The sequence below is a fragment of the Sparus aurata genome, chromosome 1, assembly GCF_900880675.1.
Source record: "Sparus aurata chromosome 1, fSpaAur1.1, whole genome shotgun sequence".
Lineage (NCBI taxonomy): Eukaryota > Metazoa > Chordata > Actinopteri > Spariformes > Sparidae > Sparus > Sparus aurata.
The window spans coordinates 20,793,922-20,810,681 of record NC_044187.1 but is presented as its reverse complement, the minus strand read 5'-3'; the positions used below and the strand labels follow the sequence as shown (position 1 = coordinate 20,810,681).

General features: G+C 40.5%; 1 protein-coding gene across 7 annotated transcripts in view; it reads left to right on the top strand.

Annotated features, from left to right (window-relative positions):
* adgrl3.1 (adhesion G protein-coupled receptor L3.1) overlaps window positions 1–16,760 on the top strand; it is a 132,043-nt gene that overhangs the window by 20,168 nt on the left and 95,115 nt on the right. For all 7 annotated transcript variants that reach the window (XM_030412152.1, XM_030412185.1, XM_030412176.1 and 4 more), the window contains exon 3: window positions 15,143–15,308. In XM_030412152.1, coding sequence (XP_030268012.1) covers window positions 15,149–15,308 — 160 coding nt within the window. In that variant the 5' untranslated portion in view covers window positions 15,143–15,148. The remainder of the gene's footprint in view (window positions 1–15,142; window positions 15,309–16,760) is intronic.

The following is a 16,760-nucleotide window of genomic DNA, read 5'->3' as shown; positions in this document are numbered from 1 at the left end:
AGTCGGTGCTAATTGTGTAAAGCGGAGCGCAGTATATTGTGAATGCAGATTTCCAACGGGCTTGGCGCGGTGATGAGCAGATGCACTCGCAGATGTTTTCCCTCCATGTGTCTGTTTACCAGTTCAATTACCCCTATCGCATACTGTAGAGATTTGTTGTTCTATTTAGGCGCTTCGGCATAGATTCCAGCAAAAACACTAGTTAGTGAAGTATTACAAGCCTGTGGTAACTCCACTCTTTCTGGCACTTGAAATTCAAATCACTGTTTAATATATCTGGAAGTATGAGAAAATGAAATGAAAAAGAAAAAAAAACACTGATGTCAAAACCTAAATACATCCTATTTCATTCTGTTGCATAATGCAAACTGCAGTTGAAGGGAATAGTTCAGAGGTTACAATCTAATTGTGCTGGAAAATGTGTTGCTGAACCAACCTATGGGAGGTTGTTGGGTTTAGCTTTTCTCTTTTAATTCAAGAAATATACCACTGGATTAGCATCATATCCATTCTGGGTTTCCGGTTTAATTCTGGCTATGTGCTCTCCGTGTGCATTCTCGGATACTGAAAGTAGAGAATCAGCAACACGTTAATTGCCGAGCACATTTTCACACACTAGGAATTTGCTTTGCTGGTGCTGGTGCCTAACAATCAAGGGTGTCAGGATATTTATGATATACATGATATGTGTGTAAAGAGTTTAAATATTGATATTGCTTTAATGATACGCATATGATGATATCATGGCGACGACCCACAAAGATGCTTGTCCCTTGTCAATCTTTTGTTCATGAGTTCATGTGGTTGCCTTTTTCACTTTGGAGTGCAAATTCTTTTTTGAAAAATATTGTTTCGGACTCTCTCCGACTCCCTACACTTGTATTTTGAGGCTTACTTATTTGCCAAAAAATGAGACAAAACACACAGTAAGCAGAGTTAGAATAGATTGTTTTTCCTGCATTTCTTTCTGTTTCAAATTTCCATAGTTACTGTGAATTTGTTTGGCCGCGCTAAACGTGTAGTTAAAATCTGAAATCCCGACGGCGCTTAGAACAATAAATATAGAACTATTAAAAGAAATATAAAAAGATAAAATATTTTTTTTAGGCGTCGGAGCAGTAATGAAAACAAAAGTAGAAACAATGATAACAATAAAAACAACGCTGACACTGTCATTAAATAAGAGATTTGCTCATTTGTGTGTAGGAGTCTAATTGAAACAATAAAAAAAACAGTGCGTACAGCACAATGAGACTTTTTAAATAAGAGTTTTGCAGTTTGTACAGGAGTGTGCAGAACCGACCTGCATCGAAATGGGACCCCTCACATTCCACTTGTGCTTCATGGAACTTGAATCCATCCAGAATTACAAATTTGACAGGGAATCAATGTTCAAGACTTCTAGCTACAACCTGAATGTGAGATCTGAGCAGCTTAAGATGAATATTTCATCAAATATATCACACTGGCTCAATTAAGCATTGATGAGACTAGTTTTCTTTTGTTTGGACTTTGTAACTTTAGAGAAAAATACACTATTCTCTTACCATTTCTTACTGTGACATAAAACAGTCTGGATGAAGTCGAATGTATATGCATGTAACAGTATTGAAAGCCTGTTTAGGTATTATTGCAATAGTATTATATAAAGCAACATTTTCTGCGTATGAAATATGGCATTTTACATGCATGTCGGCATCAGATACGGGAAACGATAAACCTTCAAAAATCTATTACAGAATGGAGATACGCAGTAACAGTTGTGGTCCACCGACCGTTCTTTTGAATTACTGTATTTTCAATGCATCCGCCCACTCTGCTGGCGGTGATTGGAATACATCAGCACACCAGGGATATGAAACTGCAATAAGATCCAGGCCTCCACACTGCGTGATTTGAATATGAAATGATTAGATTATTGATTTTGGTTATTTGGGTCTGCCGCCCCGAGATGATATTGTGGCAGCGCAATCACCATGGCTGACATTTAGCACTGTGTTTACCTTTGCTGTCTCCATTGATTGCTTCAAAATCACCGCCCATACATCCTGCTGGAGCTCATTGTGTGACCGGTTTTATGCCATTTCGGAAAAAAAAAAAAAATGATGGATACAGCTTATCAAAAATGCAACAGTTGTGGTCTGTGCCCAGCGCAGAAAATAACTGCGTTGCCTCGCAATCACGGAACAGTGGCTCTTTACCAGCGTGCATTTCAAACATCATTGAATATCATTATAAAGACAGATAGATGGATGTGGGGGGGGGGGGGCGAATGACTCCAGAACAGGTCTGTACATGTGTTTGATAACACAGGTAATGATATTTATGGCTCTCTCTGTGAGACTGATAAGGGTTTGAACTGAAATCTGATGGTATTCCTAACCTTTTTTCTTTTTTTGCCCTTACAAGCTGAAAACCAAATCTCAGCCCTCGGCCCAGAAGGGACCAGTAATAAGTCTTCATTTTTTACGCGTTAATGTTCCAAGTATATTTCTTGCACGGAGGCACCACCGCTGCACCTCTCCAATCCCAGTAAACTTTGAAGGGGAAAACGTCTTCTTCGGTTTGGATTTCTCGTTTTTTTTTGTTTTCCACAGAGAAGCGAAAATGTAATATCTAACAAAAGTGTTTACTGACAAATACTCTCATATCGCCGTGGACATCTGTCATGAGACGTTTTACACACATCATCGCTCCGAGGCAGAGCGGAAAGCAGCAAAGTGACTCAAAGAGATTGTAGTGTTAATGGTGCTCCGCTATATATGTGAAATACATTTCTTTTTCTTTTTTTTTTTTGTCTCCACATGCAGCGTGTTTTCTTACACAGGAGTCAAAGTGACAGTCTGCAAATGAATGCTCTCTCCACTTTGCTACATCTCCTGTATTTCCATTGCCATTTTCTCAGCAGTTAGACAATCCAGTGTTAAGTGCCTCCTTTTATATTTATATACCAGTGTTGGTGCTTATGCATTATTAAATTATGAACAGAGCCCAGTAAGCGCCCCAGAAAGGCCTTTTCGAATAAATATTTCAAGGCTCTGATATACACAGTTCATATCTGCTCTGTAATGTAAGAGGCTAAGGTTTGCTCCTTAATGTCTTATGCAGAAATCGCTTTCTCTTTTCTTTCTAACTGAATCGGTGACTTTTTAATCTGCTGATTCTGGACAAATCTTTGAAAGTTTGTGTGTCTGGGGATCACATTGGGATCTCTCCTCAGCTTTTTGGAAAGAAGGTGGTAAAAAAACAAAAAAACACGCCGCCTAAGTGGGAATCTCATTACTTTAGGGTCCTGAGCATCCTCAGATGCCTCTTATGCGAGGTTATTTTGAAATGGAGAACAATGGGCGTAGAGGAACCTGAAGACAGTGAACATTTTTAATCTTCTCCACAGAGCAGCGAAGGGAGCCGGATTGACAGGGCAGATGATAGAGGGGACAGAGCAGGAGGCGGCGCGAGATAAAAGACGAAATGAAAAAAAAAAAAAGGCAGCGAGAGGGGAGAACAGTTAAAAGCAGTTAGGTAAACAAGGCAGGAGGGAGGATATAACAATAGGGGATGAAAATAAGTGGAGGAAGAGAAGCGGAACTGGATAAAAAATAAAGATAAATGGGAGAGGAAAGAAAAAAAGCTGGAGAACAAGAGCGAGGCTACATTTGAACACTGGAGTGTATTCTCCTGCTAACCAAAACCCGGCCCTTTCATGCGGGTTTAAATCTAGGCCACGAGTGTCGGATCCTGCCTGTTTGTCTGCCTCCTCTTTGATGCAGCATCATTCACTGCTGAGGTGGCTGTTCTCTGTACTGTACAGGACAACTTTCTCTCCCTCTCTCCCCCTCTCTCTCTCTCTCTCCCTCTCCCTCTCTTCGCATCTCTCACAAACACAATCACGCACACACAAACTTTTGCCTCTCCCTGCCTCTGGCTTTACGGCACGGCTCTGACGGATCCATTGTGACAGTACTAGTTTCAGAGCACAGTGACGGAGAGGGAGAGAGGGAGATGGCGATGGGGGGTGGTGGGGGTGGCATGAAGGAGAAGACAGATGAATCAAAGGGAGGAAAAACAGCAGCGGTGGCAGCGGAATCAACATCACTGCATCCCGAGCTGACATAATTGATTGTATCAGAGGCGGTTTTGTAAACCATTAACGTCCCCCTTTTGGGTTACTCAGCTGCACCGCCACGCAGGGTTTGAAAGACTTCACGTGTGTGTGTGCATTATGCATGACTGTGTGCTCGCGGACGTATTTTCCTGTGGCATGTTTGTTGTGTGCATTCATTGATTTATTCTTGCTTTGTCATCAGGGCGAGATTTGTTGTGTGAATCAACTTGGTTCGAGATGAGTAAGGCTGACCACACACGAACAGGAGCGATGAGTAATTTGCAACAATGAAATCTGCTGTATGCTGCTATACGATAGTGCCTTACAAAGGCAGGCCGCGGTAACTACAGACGCTGTAAGGCTGAAGTAGTGTGAAGTGCTACTCAGCCAAAGTGCACACAAGCGGAGAGAAAAAAAATAGAAGATAAGATGATATTAAAAAAAGGTATAGGCTACTCTATATTCAGGTAATCTACAGGCAAGTGAGGCTAGTTAGTGTTAAGGAGTAGTAGTTTATCAGGTGTTCCCTCCGTGTTTTTTTGTTTGTTTTTTTTTTGATTTAGCAACACTACCACCTTATTTATGTGGTAACCCAGTAATTAAAATAACGGATTATCAAAAGATGTGTATAAAGATAGGAAATATAGTATAGAGTCCCATTCCCAAGGCCTCAAATGCCAATGCTTTGTGTCAGTATTTGTCCCAAAATTCTAACCCAAAGCATCAGTGTTTGACGACCTCTGATTGACCCTCAACAATAAACTGTCTTTCCCCAGAATCCCCTTCTGTACCTTTAGTGATGATACAAAATCAGGTCGGAGAAGGCCTCTGAATTAGCTTATGCTAAGCCTAGCTAGAGTTGTGCAATCACACAGTAGATTGGTTTTAACTTTAAATTTACAAAATGTTTTATTCTAAATTTAACATTTCTGTGGTGTGATGATGGATGTCAAAAAGTCAGATTCAGGTCTTAGACTAGCTAGCTAAGAAGCTGCTGACAATGGGCTAGCTATTTCTTACGCTTTGTCTTCCTATGGAAATATACTTTCCCCTGTTTTTGAGTTCCATTTTAATTTAAAGGGTCATTTAGCTATTCTTAAAGAGATAGCTGGCTTTCAAGTCTTATTGTCAGGTCGTCAAATATCGATGCTTTGGGTTTGTGGGTCGGGTCAGTCCCCAACATTTCTATGGTTTGATGATGTATAGTTTATCTGTTGTTTATTTTAAAGATTTAGCTAGACTACTGCCTTATTTATGTGTCATAAAAAACCCAGGTATTAAAATAATGGCGCATCAAAATTCATTTAATGAAACTTAAAGTCTGTAAATTAGATTTGGCTATGGCTAGCTATGACTGGGCGTTTGCTAGTCTGAGTTAGCCACAACACAGTTACTGCAGATTGGTTTGAACTATAATTTCACGTAGTGTTTTGATTTTTAAATTGAACATTTCTAAGTTATGTGAATATAGTGAAACAGATGTCAAAAGGTCAGATTCAGGTCTTAGCTCATACTAGTTTAATGTAAAGCTGCAAATAAGAGAAGAGATAAGAGAAGGAGATGCGATCGTTGAGTCTCATTCCCAGATCGTCGAACACAGATGGTTCACCAACCTAGAGCTTCTGTATTTTACAACCTTGAAATGAGAGTCAACAATCAACATCATCTCACATATTGCATCTTTAATATAGGTCTGCATATTTCTCCTGTTCCGTTTGACAGTTAATCTTTTCATACCACTATCTCGTGTCTTCGGGTTTTGTTTTATGAACCTTTGTCCTAAAGGGTACCGATTGACAGGGAAGAACAAGATAAATGCCTCAGGTTATTAACTTGCCTTAACAATCTCTTCGACTCACTCCGATCGCTTTTGGCACTCCCTCCCTCTCCCCGCTGCCTCCCTCCATCCTTCCTGTCTCCATCCCTCTCTAACTGCTCCTTTATCCCGTCTTCCATCTCTATCATCTTTAGCCCTTTTCCGTCCTGACCTCATCCATGTATCTCCTTCTTCATCTTTCCTCTCCCGCCTTATATCCTTCATCCGCTCTCCTCTCCTCTTCTGTCCTCTCCCCACCTCTCCCCTCCCCCTCTACCTCCACCTCTCCTCCTCCTCCCTTCATTCTCCCTCGCACGTCCCTGCCTCAGCCCGTCTTGTCTCAGGAGGGAGGGAGGGTGTGTGGAGTTGATTAGACTGGAGCATTAGAAAGTTCAGAGCAGAGTGGAGCAGAACAGAGCGTGGTGTCTAGCCGCCAGGTGGGGAGGAATCAAAACGGCAGTGCCTTACAGACGAGGTCGTTGGTGGTGGATTTTCAGGGTGGTTTTGGTGCATCGGATTTCTGGGAGCGTCCTCGGAGCAGCCAGAGGCAGCCATGCGGAAACAGCAGTGGTCCGGTCAAAGCCGGAGCCTTCCCCAGACGCAATTTTCTGACGGGCATAGAATGTCTAACATGGAGGGAGAGGATGAGGTGCGGAGCCCAGAGCTTTGAACTATTTTAATGTGGAAATGATTTTAAAGGGGTAGATCTGAGTTTTTCTCACGCTACATGCGAAAAAGACCAAATTCAACCTTGCTCTTCTCTGTCACAGTCCATTATCCCCAATCATAACATGTTCAAATAGAATAAATGCTTTGATTACATTTTTTTTAAGCAATTTAAAAAGCACAATGAGAAATTTTAATCCAACAGACGATTACAACTGTTATCCTTCCATATGACAAGACAGTGCTAAAAAGCTGCCATTTATTTTTCACCGACGACTTTGAATTGGGACCACAGTGGCCGAAACATGTCATGCTGATGTGGGGGTGACCTATACCTTTAAGGCTACACTCCAGCACTCTGCGGCTCTTTGCTGAGAAGCCACACAAAGGATTTACAACCAGTGCTGTATGAAATAAATTGCCAGCCAGGCCACTTGTCTTCGGGGCACTATGACAATTGTGCACATTCTGACAGTGAACCAGCCCCTCACCCACCTACTCACACACACATGTCCGCACTCGTGTGTGTGTGTGTGTGTGTGTGTGTGTGTGTGTACTGTACATGTTAGGAAATTGCCAGTGGGAGTAGCCATACTGCATCTGGCTGTACCAGCCATATATATATATATATATATATATATATATATATATATATATATATATATATATATATATATTCAAAATGAAGGACACAAGCTGACATGACTGTATGTCTCGTTGCGTTAAGATTTTGCCAGCACAAACATGTGACATTGACTCATTATTAATTGTGATTTTAATCTGGTCTGAGGGGGCTTGTATGCAAACTCCCCTCTTCCCCAAACACCCAGCGCATGCAACAGCAGGGATACGTGTTGTGGCGGACATGATAAGACATCCATATTGTTGGGAGATGACAGTATGTTTTCCTTGAGCCTCTGGTCCCAACGGGGGGGGGGGGGGGGGGGGCACTCGTCGCTAATCAGTATCTAAATCTTCATCAGCACGGGCAAATTGTGAGGGTGGGTCTTCTATTCCAAATCATTCATGGTCGTCTGCCCTATGCATGTTGCATGTGTGTGTGTAGTTGTGTGTGTACATGTACTTGTTTCCTCGTGCATGTGTGAGCTTGTGTCTTATGTCTCTCATTATGGGCCACAAGCCAGACTCCCACCAGGTCCTATCCTGATTAGTCATCTCTTCAGCTCCAACGCTGCCAAATTAGCTACCTGAGTTTGTGTGTGTGTTTGTGCATGCGTGTGTGCACGGCCACGCTAATCAAAATTCTCCCAGCCTGTCTACCTGCGCTGATGATAATTTGCCACGCTACCCATACCCACTCACACTCCGTCACCCACACAACCTCATTCCAGCCCTCTCCATCACACACACACACACACACACACACATGCACACACGCAGAGAAATAGTCCGTGGTGGTTAAACCTACCCTAGCAAGCCAACTGGAGGTAATTTACCGTAGCTTGGCGGACACATGCCATTTTACTGAACACGGCGCATGGCCCCATGAGCTTTGTTCCGCTCAGGCTTCTCTCCAGCAGACCAAAGAATGAACAACTAAAAAGACTAAAGAGTGGGAAGAAAAGAACAGGTGAAGAAAAACCAAATGAAGAAAAATGGCAAGGGAGGAAAGAATGCATTAGGCGCTGACCTTCTTACTGTGCAATTATAGAACACTGTGCAAGAATTTGATACAACTGTATACTGTTTATATGTCAAGTATATATATAGACAGTATATATCTATATACAGTATATAGAACATTTGAAGATGTATGCTTTAGTGTATGATTATTTTTTGGACAAACATAATACATTACATTACATTATGTTGTTATATATTATGTTATGTTATGTTATGTTATGTTACTTTAGGATAGAATAGGATTAATTTATGGACCCCTTAGGGACATTTATTTTGGACTCTGAGCAAATGTAGCTGCAAGTAACATATACTGTCACAAGACACAACCCCAAATTACACATATTTCACATTCCATACAGTAAATTGCACAAATGACACACATTTCACATGTTACACAAACAATGATAAGCAATGCGTTTTCCGATCCTGCTGCATCCTCAAATGTGTCAACAAATATCCCACCTTGCTTACTTCATTTTATGAGGGAGAACATATAATACTCTTTTTATGCTCTTTATTTATAATTTTTTGGGGGACTTACACACACACACACACACACACATCCACACAAACACATCCACACAAACACATCCACAAGGTTTTCTTTTAGCCATACGCACAGGGTAGACTACAAACGCAGCATGGACACATTTCAGACTCTCTGCCTGGAGGCTGAGGGACTAGGGCATCTGGTCTCCCAGTGATAAGCATGTGTGCGTGTGTGTGTGTGTGTCTCTAAACGTGTGTATGTGGGTGCACGTGCACGTGTCCGTGCACATGACGTGGGCTGACAAGGTAGCACAAGCCGGTCAGCACTCATTAGTGAAAGAGAGAGTCCCCGAATGAGGAGTGCTGTGACAGGCAGGACTCTCGTTAGGGGACTGAACACACACACACACACACACACACACACACACACACACACCCTACAGATACGTAGGGTCAGGCTGCCTCTGTGCACAGAATCAGCCCAACATCAATTAGTTCATGGATGCATGCAATATACTCCGTGAGTGTAGTGGCCCCGGCAACAGATCTTTTAATGCCCACCCTGTAGGAGATGAAGATTCAGGGCAGGAAAATATAGGACACAGAAACCAAGTCACATATGCATGCTTGGCTACTGGGGAGCAGATTGTCCTAGTGGTACCCTAAAATAATATGTTGTTACTTTGAAATAATTAGGTTCATTTAACGAGTCACACTCATCCAAACTGAATGATACATCTTTTTCATTGCATACATTGTAACTTTTTTATAACGTTTGGTGGCAAAATTCATCTGAAAGGAGCAAAACAGTCACATATGTTTATGTTTATGGAATAATTACCAGCTACAGCTACGGAGCAGATATAACTAGGGCAGAGATAGAGAGAAAACAGCAGGTATAGCAAAGGACTTTGGATCCAGGGACGGCTATTTGTTTTGGTCTGATCCTGCTTATTAGTTGATGTTTTGCTCAGATTTATGCAGATGCTGCCGCTCTCTGCCAGGCAGGGTCTCCAGTGAGATATAACTAGCTCAGGATAGGAAATATTGAGCTCCCTTTAAAAATATATGGCTCGATCATTCCATCATTTTAACAGTGAGTGAGTTCAGGCAGGGGCATGCGATGTTTGCCAGACCTTAAGTGCATGATCAACTGATGAATACGGTGTGCACACATCGCATATGTTCTGATAATTAGCGCCATTACGGCCTGTTTATTCATAATGTATTAACCAATCGACGCATTAAGATAATGAACGGAAACAGGTCAGGGGAACAGGGCCGTGCTTTGGGCGATCACCGCTGTCTACGTGAACATATTTCTACATCGTTAAATGAGCATATGGGAGTATGCAGCCCTACTGAATTATGAACATAACTTGAGTTGAGATTAGCCATGAACCGCTTGAGGCTTTCAGCTATTTGCAAACTATTGTCTGTAAAGGCACCAGGAGCAGGTTGGAAATGAGAGGGTTAATTAACTGATGGGTGTGATGGTGGCAGAGCATACGGGGTGATGGAATAGCTTTTGAATTATGGAACAGTGGAATGCTGTGGCTGGTGGCGTCCGGCCATATGTCAGTGTATGCCTCCTGTGTCTGGCTGTGGACAGCTGGTCAGATTGCTCATGTTCAACCGAGTTAGGGACCAATCAATCAAAATATGGGCAGCTTGTTGAGTTGTTTAAGCGGGGGGAAGAATGGGGCACGGCGAGTCTATTGTGATTCTATCACTTTGATGCCATTATGGATTTGCCAGGAACTGTTAGCAGATGTGAGATCACTCTCCATCGTATCACTCGCGCCATCTGATGATTGGAAAGGTGAATGTGTCTTTAGGTGAGGCATCGGAGGTTGTTTGAAGAGGCTTGAAATGTACAGTTAACCCCAAAATGAAAAATTAAATAAACTCAAAAGAAATGTCTCTTTTCATTAATCAGAACCTAGTTATCAAAGGTCTTCCACAAACATTTTAGTGAACGGTGTGCATCTACAAATGGAAGAGAGGATAGCTAATGTTAAAGTCATCATATTTACATTTGGGAACATTAATGTTTACAACCTCTGCTGCCAATAGCAGGACACCCTTGTCGATGAGTCCATTGTGCAGTGATACGTAAAGAAAATAGTTCCTAGTTTTTGGGTGATTAGAGCACCACAAGCCGAGCACCATGTAGTTTCATTATTTTTCGAAAGAAGGCAACATTTCTTCAGATGATATCTCCCAAACCTGGAAACTTTCCCCGAAACAATGGATGAATAGCACTACAGCCTGAGGTGATCCAGACTGACCCTGCTCTTCTTCCCTGTGTTGGTTCTGTTTTGGTTTATGTAACAGGTACATGCTGGTATTTTGACCTGCACTTTATTGAAAAATAGATTTCGATACAAGAGACCAGCCAGGTTAAAAAGAGGTCACAAAAAAAAAAAACTGATTTCCAAGATTCCTGGCTCCTCCACTACAATTCTAACAGTCTGTTGTTGGTAGTTAAAATCTGTGTTTTTTGCCTCTCAGCCTTCACAGGCTTGCAAATTAGAAAGGTGTCATTGAATCAGAGGTTGTGTTTTTGAAGAAAAAAAGAGGGAGAATTACCTTCCAGTTGATGCAAAATTATTCAACTATTCACAAAAAATTAAAAAGTCAGAAATATGTGAACGCTGTGAAACATGGTCTGACTGGATACAAACAAAAGACTTTTATATGCTGGAATGCAGATAGGAATTTTTTTCTCCTGCAATCTCTCTTCAGCAAAAATTTATTTCAGCAGTTTAAGTCACGATCATTTTCATTTAATTTTCAATTTCAAGGATTTAGTTTGACATTAAAAGAACAGAGACAATAAAACCATAGATGTCTACACAGCTTATCACACTGCTTGGGTCTGGACTGTGATCAGAGACTCAGTTTCTGTAGTGTACATGTGCCTCTGGGTATTTCCGTCTATCTGTCCTGTCTGCAACATGAGGCATTTTGTCACTGTGGACGTTCAGAAGATGCATTATGCATATGTAGTATGTCTCTGGTGGTTATAGAAAGGTCTGCATCACTCTGACAGTATCTATAAATAAGAAGACAATCTGGTATTCTTATATGAGCAGTTGTAGCTATCCAAAAATATCTAAGGTGGAGGCCGTGCCAAGGCAGCTATTCGCCTTCACAACATGGCATGACGGAGATAGCTGGCTATTGTCTTAGTCTCTGCTGGGCCAAAATGATATGGCCACACTGATCAATAGTCTCTGTTACACATGATGTATGCTTTACTCCATCTGTCCCCAGCTGTCGCACATTTCTGCAGTCTTTCTCAGTCAGACACACACACACACACACACACACACACACACACACAAGCTCCACATGACTGTTTATCTGGAGCTCGGTTCCCTTGAGAACGGTGATAATTTAGGCACAAAACAGGGCTGATGTTGAGCTACTCCCATGAAAAGTTGTGTTTGTTTGACATCAACTAGCCCTTTCATGCATGAATTAAAACATCACAGAGTAATATGGTTTTTTTTTATGTTTGTTTTCACTCTGGAACAAGTGAAAAGTCATGCCAGTAGCTTTTTTTGAAATATATTGTGATTTGAAGGTCAGCAATACAGAGAGTGATTCAAGAATAACTGTTAAATCCTTTTGTTTTCATAAATCTAGAAAGGTAAAAACACGAATTTTACAGAATATACTTTTCAGATTTTCAAGATATTTTGCTTGTATGTCTGAAAATACGGAAAATAGATTTGTCATACATCTGGATGATATGCACCAACGGGTATATTCTGCCTATTGGACCTATATTTGATCCAATGGGCCAAAATTGAGATAAAATCGAAAAAGTATTAATTAAGACTGTTTAATGACAATATTCAAGTATAATGTATATTATAGTTTTAAATGAAACATTTAAAACACAGTGTCAAAACAAGGTGAAACTAAATATTCAGACTATACCCTTTGATGTAACTCTGCCATTTTGAATGTATGATGTCATATCTCAAAACAACAAAGAGGTAAATATCAGATGAAATTGCGGACAAGGCTTTTGGAGATATGCCACTTGGTGACTGGGACATGGCGCTGACCTAAATGGTTAGAAAAGGCTTCCAAATATGTGTCCTCTTTAGCGGATGCTGTGCATGAGAGGGCTCACTAATGACTCAGTGATGCAGCGATCCTTCTGCAGACTTAAACACTGTAATAAAATCAAACACAACTCAAGAGTGTCAAGAGTCTCCAACTATATCCTTACCATCAGAAAGTACATGGGAGCACGGAAAGAAAGTGATTGAGTTAGTTTTTGTATGAGCGAGTGATTAAAGACTGCTAGTCAGCTTAATCAGCTTAGAAAAAAAATGGAGAGATGATGCTCACCAGTCTGTCATTGCTATAACTAATCTCAGAGACCATCCTCTTATTAATTGTTTATCGCTGATAGACCATGAAATGAACAATTAGATTGGAACATCAATACATTTCACACTTTGATGCTGATGCGGAATACCAAGTGAAGTGGATCCTAATACAGACAGCAGCATCATTATGCAAACATTAAGCATCAGATGTTTTTTTTTTGTGGTTTCCTACTTCTTTTACATGGCCGACATTTAGCATTTATTCTTGCATTTCTTTTACAGATTTGTTGTTTGTGGTTTTATTCGGCATATGGTCAGTTGTCTTTGTGAAACGTTCATTTTCCTGTTCTTGTTAGCGAGTTTCGTATTCATTATCATCTGCAGCTGTATTAGAGCTGTAAATGCCACAAAATCAGAAATGGCTCTTGAGTTCTAAAGAAACTGTGACAGCATACTGTGAGACAATTTGAGACTCTAAAGACAATAGAAAAGACGACATGGGAACAACTCAATGATGGATGAGCTGCTTGGCTGCATATCAAACAAATGTGCTTGCAGAATAAAAAAAAAGGCTTCATCAGCTATTGTGAGTTACATGATGCACAATGTTTGCCATCGACATGTGGCAGTGTGTATAAATGGATTATTACGTTGGGTTATTAAGAATATGTCCTATATGTACATATATATATATATATATATATATATATATATATATATATATATATATATATATATATATATATATATTAGGGCCGGGACTCGATTAAAAAAATTAATCGAATTAATCAGAGGCTTTGTAATTAATTAATCGAAATTAATCGCATTTTAATCGCATATAAATATTTGACTTGAGAACAGTGAGAAGCAATTTTTTTCACATGGATTTTAGTATACCATTGAATAATGACTGAATACAGAAGCTTAAGCAACAAAACATTGTTTTTGTTTTGTCAAGACCAACAGACCAGTGCAATTTTTAAATATTTTTTTGGCCTTTTATGGCTTTATTGACAGAACAGCTGAAGATATGACAGGAAACAGGGAGAGAGAGAGCGGGAATGACACGCAGCTAACGGACCCAGGCCGGGAGTCGAACCTGGGTCCGCTGCAGAGCCTCAGCACATGGGACGCGCGCTCTACCCACTGAGCTAAACGCTGCCCGACCAGTGCAATTTTTGCCATAAAGTGCAGCAATAGCATGCTCTTATCTACGCTGCCATCCGTCCGCTTTTGAAAACAAAATTTCCCATCCAGGGGCCAACCAAAGCAGTCTCATCTGCTTCTTCGTTCATTGTTGTTGTCATGAACGTTAGTTGGTGCTCCAGTATAATCGGTACCCCTGAAACTCCTCCAGTGAGAAACGTTCTGCGGTGCAAAAATAAGTGCGATTAAAATGTGTTTATTTTTTTAACGTGTTAATTTTTGTGTAATTAATTAATTGTAATTAACGCGTTAAAGTCCCGGCCCTAATATATATATATATAAATATATATATATATATATATATATATATGTATATATATATATATATATATATATATATACATGGGGAATGTATATATATATGTTATTTGATGTTGTCTTAAGATAGCTATGTTGAGGTCTTTGACAACAAGAATTTGAGCCACTGCTGCTTATTAATCAATCCGTGCTCTCTGTATGTCACTCAGCATCGTTTAAGATAGTTATTGATTGACATTCACTGGAGGCTGCATTGACCCACGTTAAGTGCTGTTTGTTAAAGCATTAATCTGCCGTATGTAAAGCAAGTTGAAGGATGTCAGGGAAATATTTTTCCTTTGCTGCGTAAACTTCTTACCAACACTTTGTCATTTGAGTGGCTTACTGGTATTGACCATGAGGCCGAATTGTTGTACGAAATTGAAATTTTACAGAGGCAGGTGGTTCTCTTTTGCAAGCACTTGGTAAACTGTTATAAATCTGTGCTTGTGATTTTTTGCAAAAAATGCGTTACACCGAGACGCCCATTACACAGTGATAAGGCATTTGAACTTGTTTTGATATGGCATCCAAGTGAACAAATCCTGTCTGTGTGTCATTTTGCAGGCCTGTATGGTGTCAGGAACACTGAGCTGTGACAAAAACAGCTCACCACAAGCCCGTCTGGGCTCAGCAGGAAGTACCTCCAGATCTACTTCCAGGTCAACCTCAGACGTCATGTGGACCAGATGCCTGCTCTTCGTCTCAACCTTGTTTGCGCCCATCGCCATCGGTAAGATGCAAGGCCACACACAGAGCACAAAATGATAATACATATTTACATCCAAGACAGTGTAATCTAACCCCAGGCTGCATTATTTAACCAATAACAACATAAACACACACACTAACACGCTTTGAGAACGTATTAAGATCTGACATTTGGAGAAGGTCATATGGCCACATCATTTTAGCAGTGTGTACATGAATGTGTCCCGGGCCACATTAAAGGACCGCCTACACACACTGATTTCCATTTATTTCACTATAATGCAAATTGCGTGTTGGGGCTCTCTTAACTACCAATATGAGCAGCAGATGTTTGTGAACACCATTAAAACAGCAATATCACCAGACTCTCTTCAAAAATCAAGTAATTTTGTCGAGTGTTGAGTTTAGTTGTTGAGTGGTAAGAAACTTAAAAAAAAAAGGAACTTTGCAAGACAGCTACAGCAATTTCATGATTATTTGTGCCTTCTTTTGAATTCAGCATTAAATACAAAACATTACAATACGTCTTTGTTTGTGTAAAAATCATTGTGTCTGTTTGTCCCAGTTTGTCCGCTGCAACTGTTAAAAACAGACTCTCAGTCAAACGTCTTCTGAATATAACATGTAGCCAGTTAACGCTTTATAAGTATTTACTGACTATCAACAACTAACTTTACCTTAGTCCTGGAAACTGCTTGCAACACTGGCATCACAATGTAGCTGGTTTACCACTCCACTTTTCAAGGTAGGTTATGTAACATGTCGCAACAGGCAAAGCAATGGTGTAAACAATACAAATTAATGATGGCTGAATTCCATTTAGCTCTAAAAAGCTAGAAGCTAGAAAGGTGTCAGGGTCCGCCAAATATAAACAAAGTAAAACAGTACTAAAATTGTGTTGTCCTTTAAAGGCATGAATAAAAAGAGTTTGTTTATTCAGTTTGTGTAGGCATTAAAAAAACCCAAACATGTATATCGTTCTCTTGGGATTGAAATTACTTCCTCAAAACTACGTAGTGCACCTTTAATGTTGTTAGTAACACCTCCGCTTTTCCTACTCTGAAAAGTTAACTTGCCTGAGAAGAAAAAAGGCTTATTGCTGTGGTTAGAAGTGTTTCCTGCAATGTTATTGTAACCAGTTGCACTTTTGGTCACTATGCAGGCATATGTCAAATTAGAAGACAAAACATTCTCACACGCATTTTACACGCAATTTACGACAAAGTCTAGTTCCACATTTACAGCTACAAATGGAAGAAATAACTGTGTAACTTTGACTCCTTATCCACCCCCACACACCCAAGCACTGCAGCTGCAAAAACCAAGGAAACACTTAACGCACTTGCTCTTGTTCATTTACACAGATCCTCTGTCTTATTGCAGAGCACATTTATATCTTTCCCTCGCTCTTCTGCGTTCGCTCACACACAGACACACCAAGATTTACACCACACACACACACACACACACACAA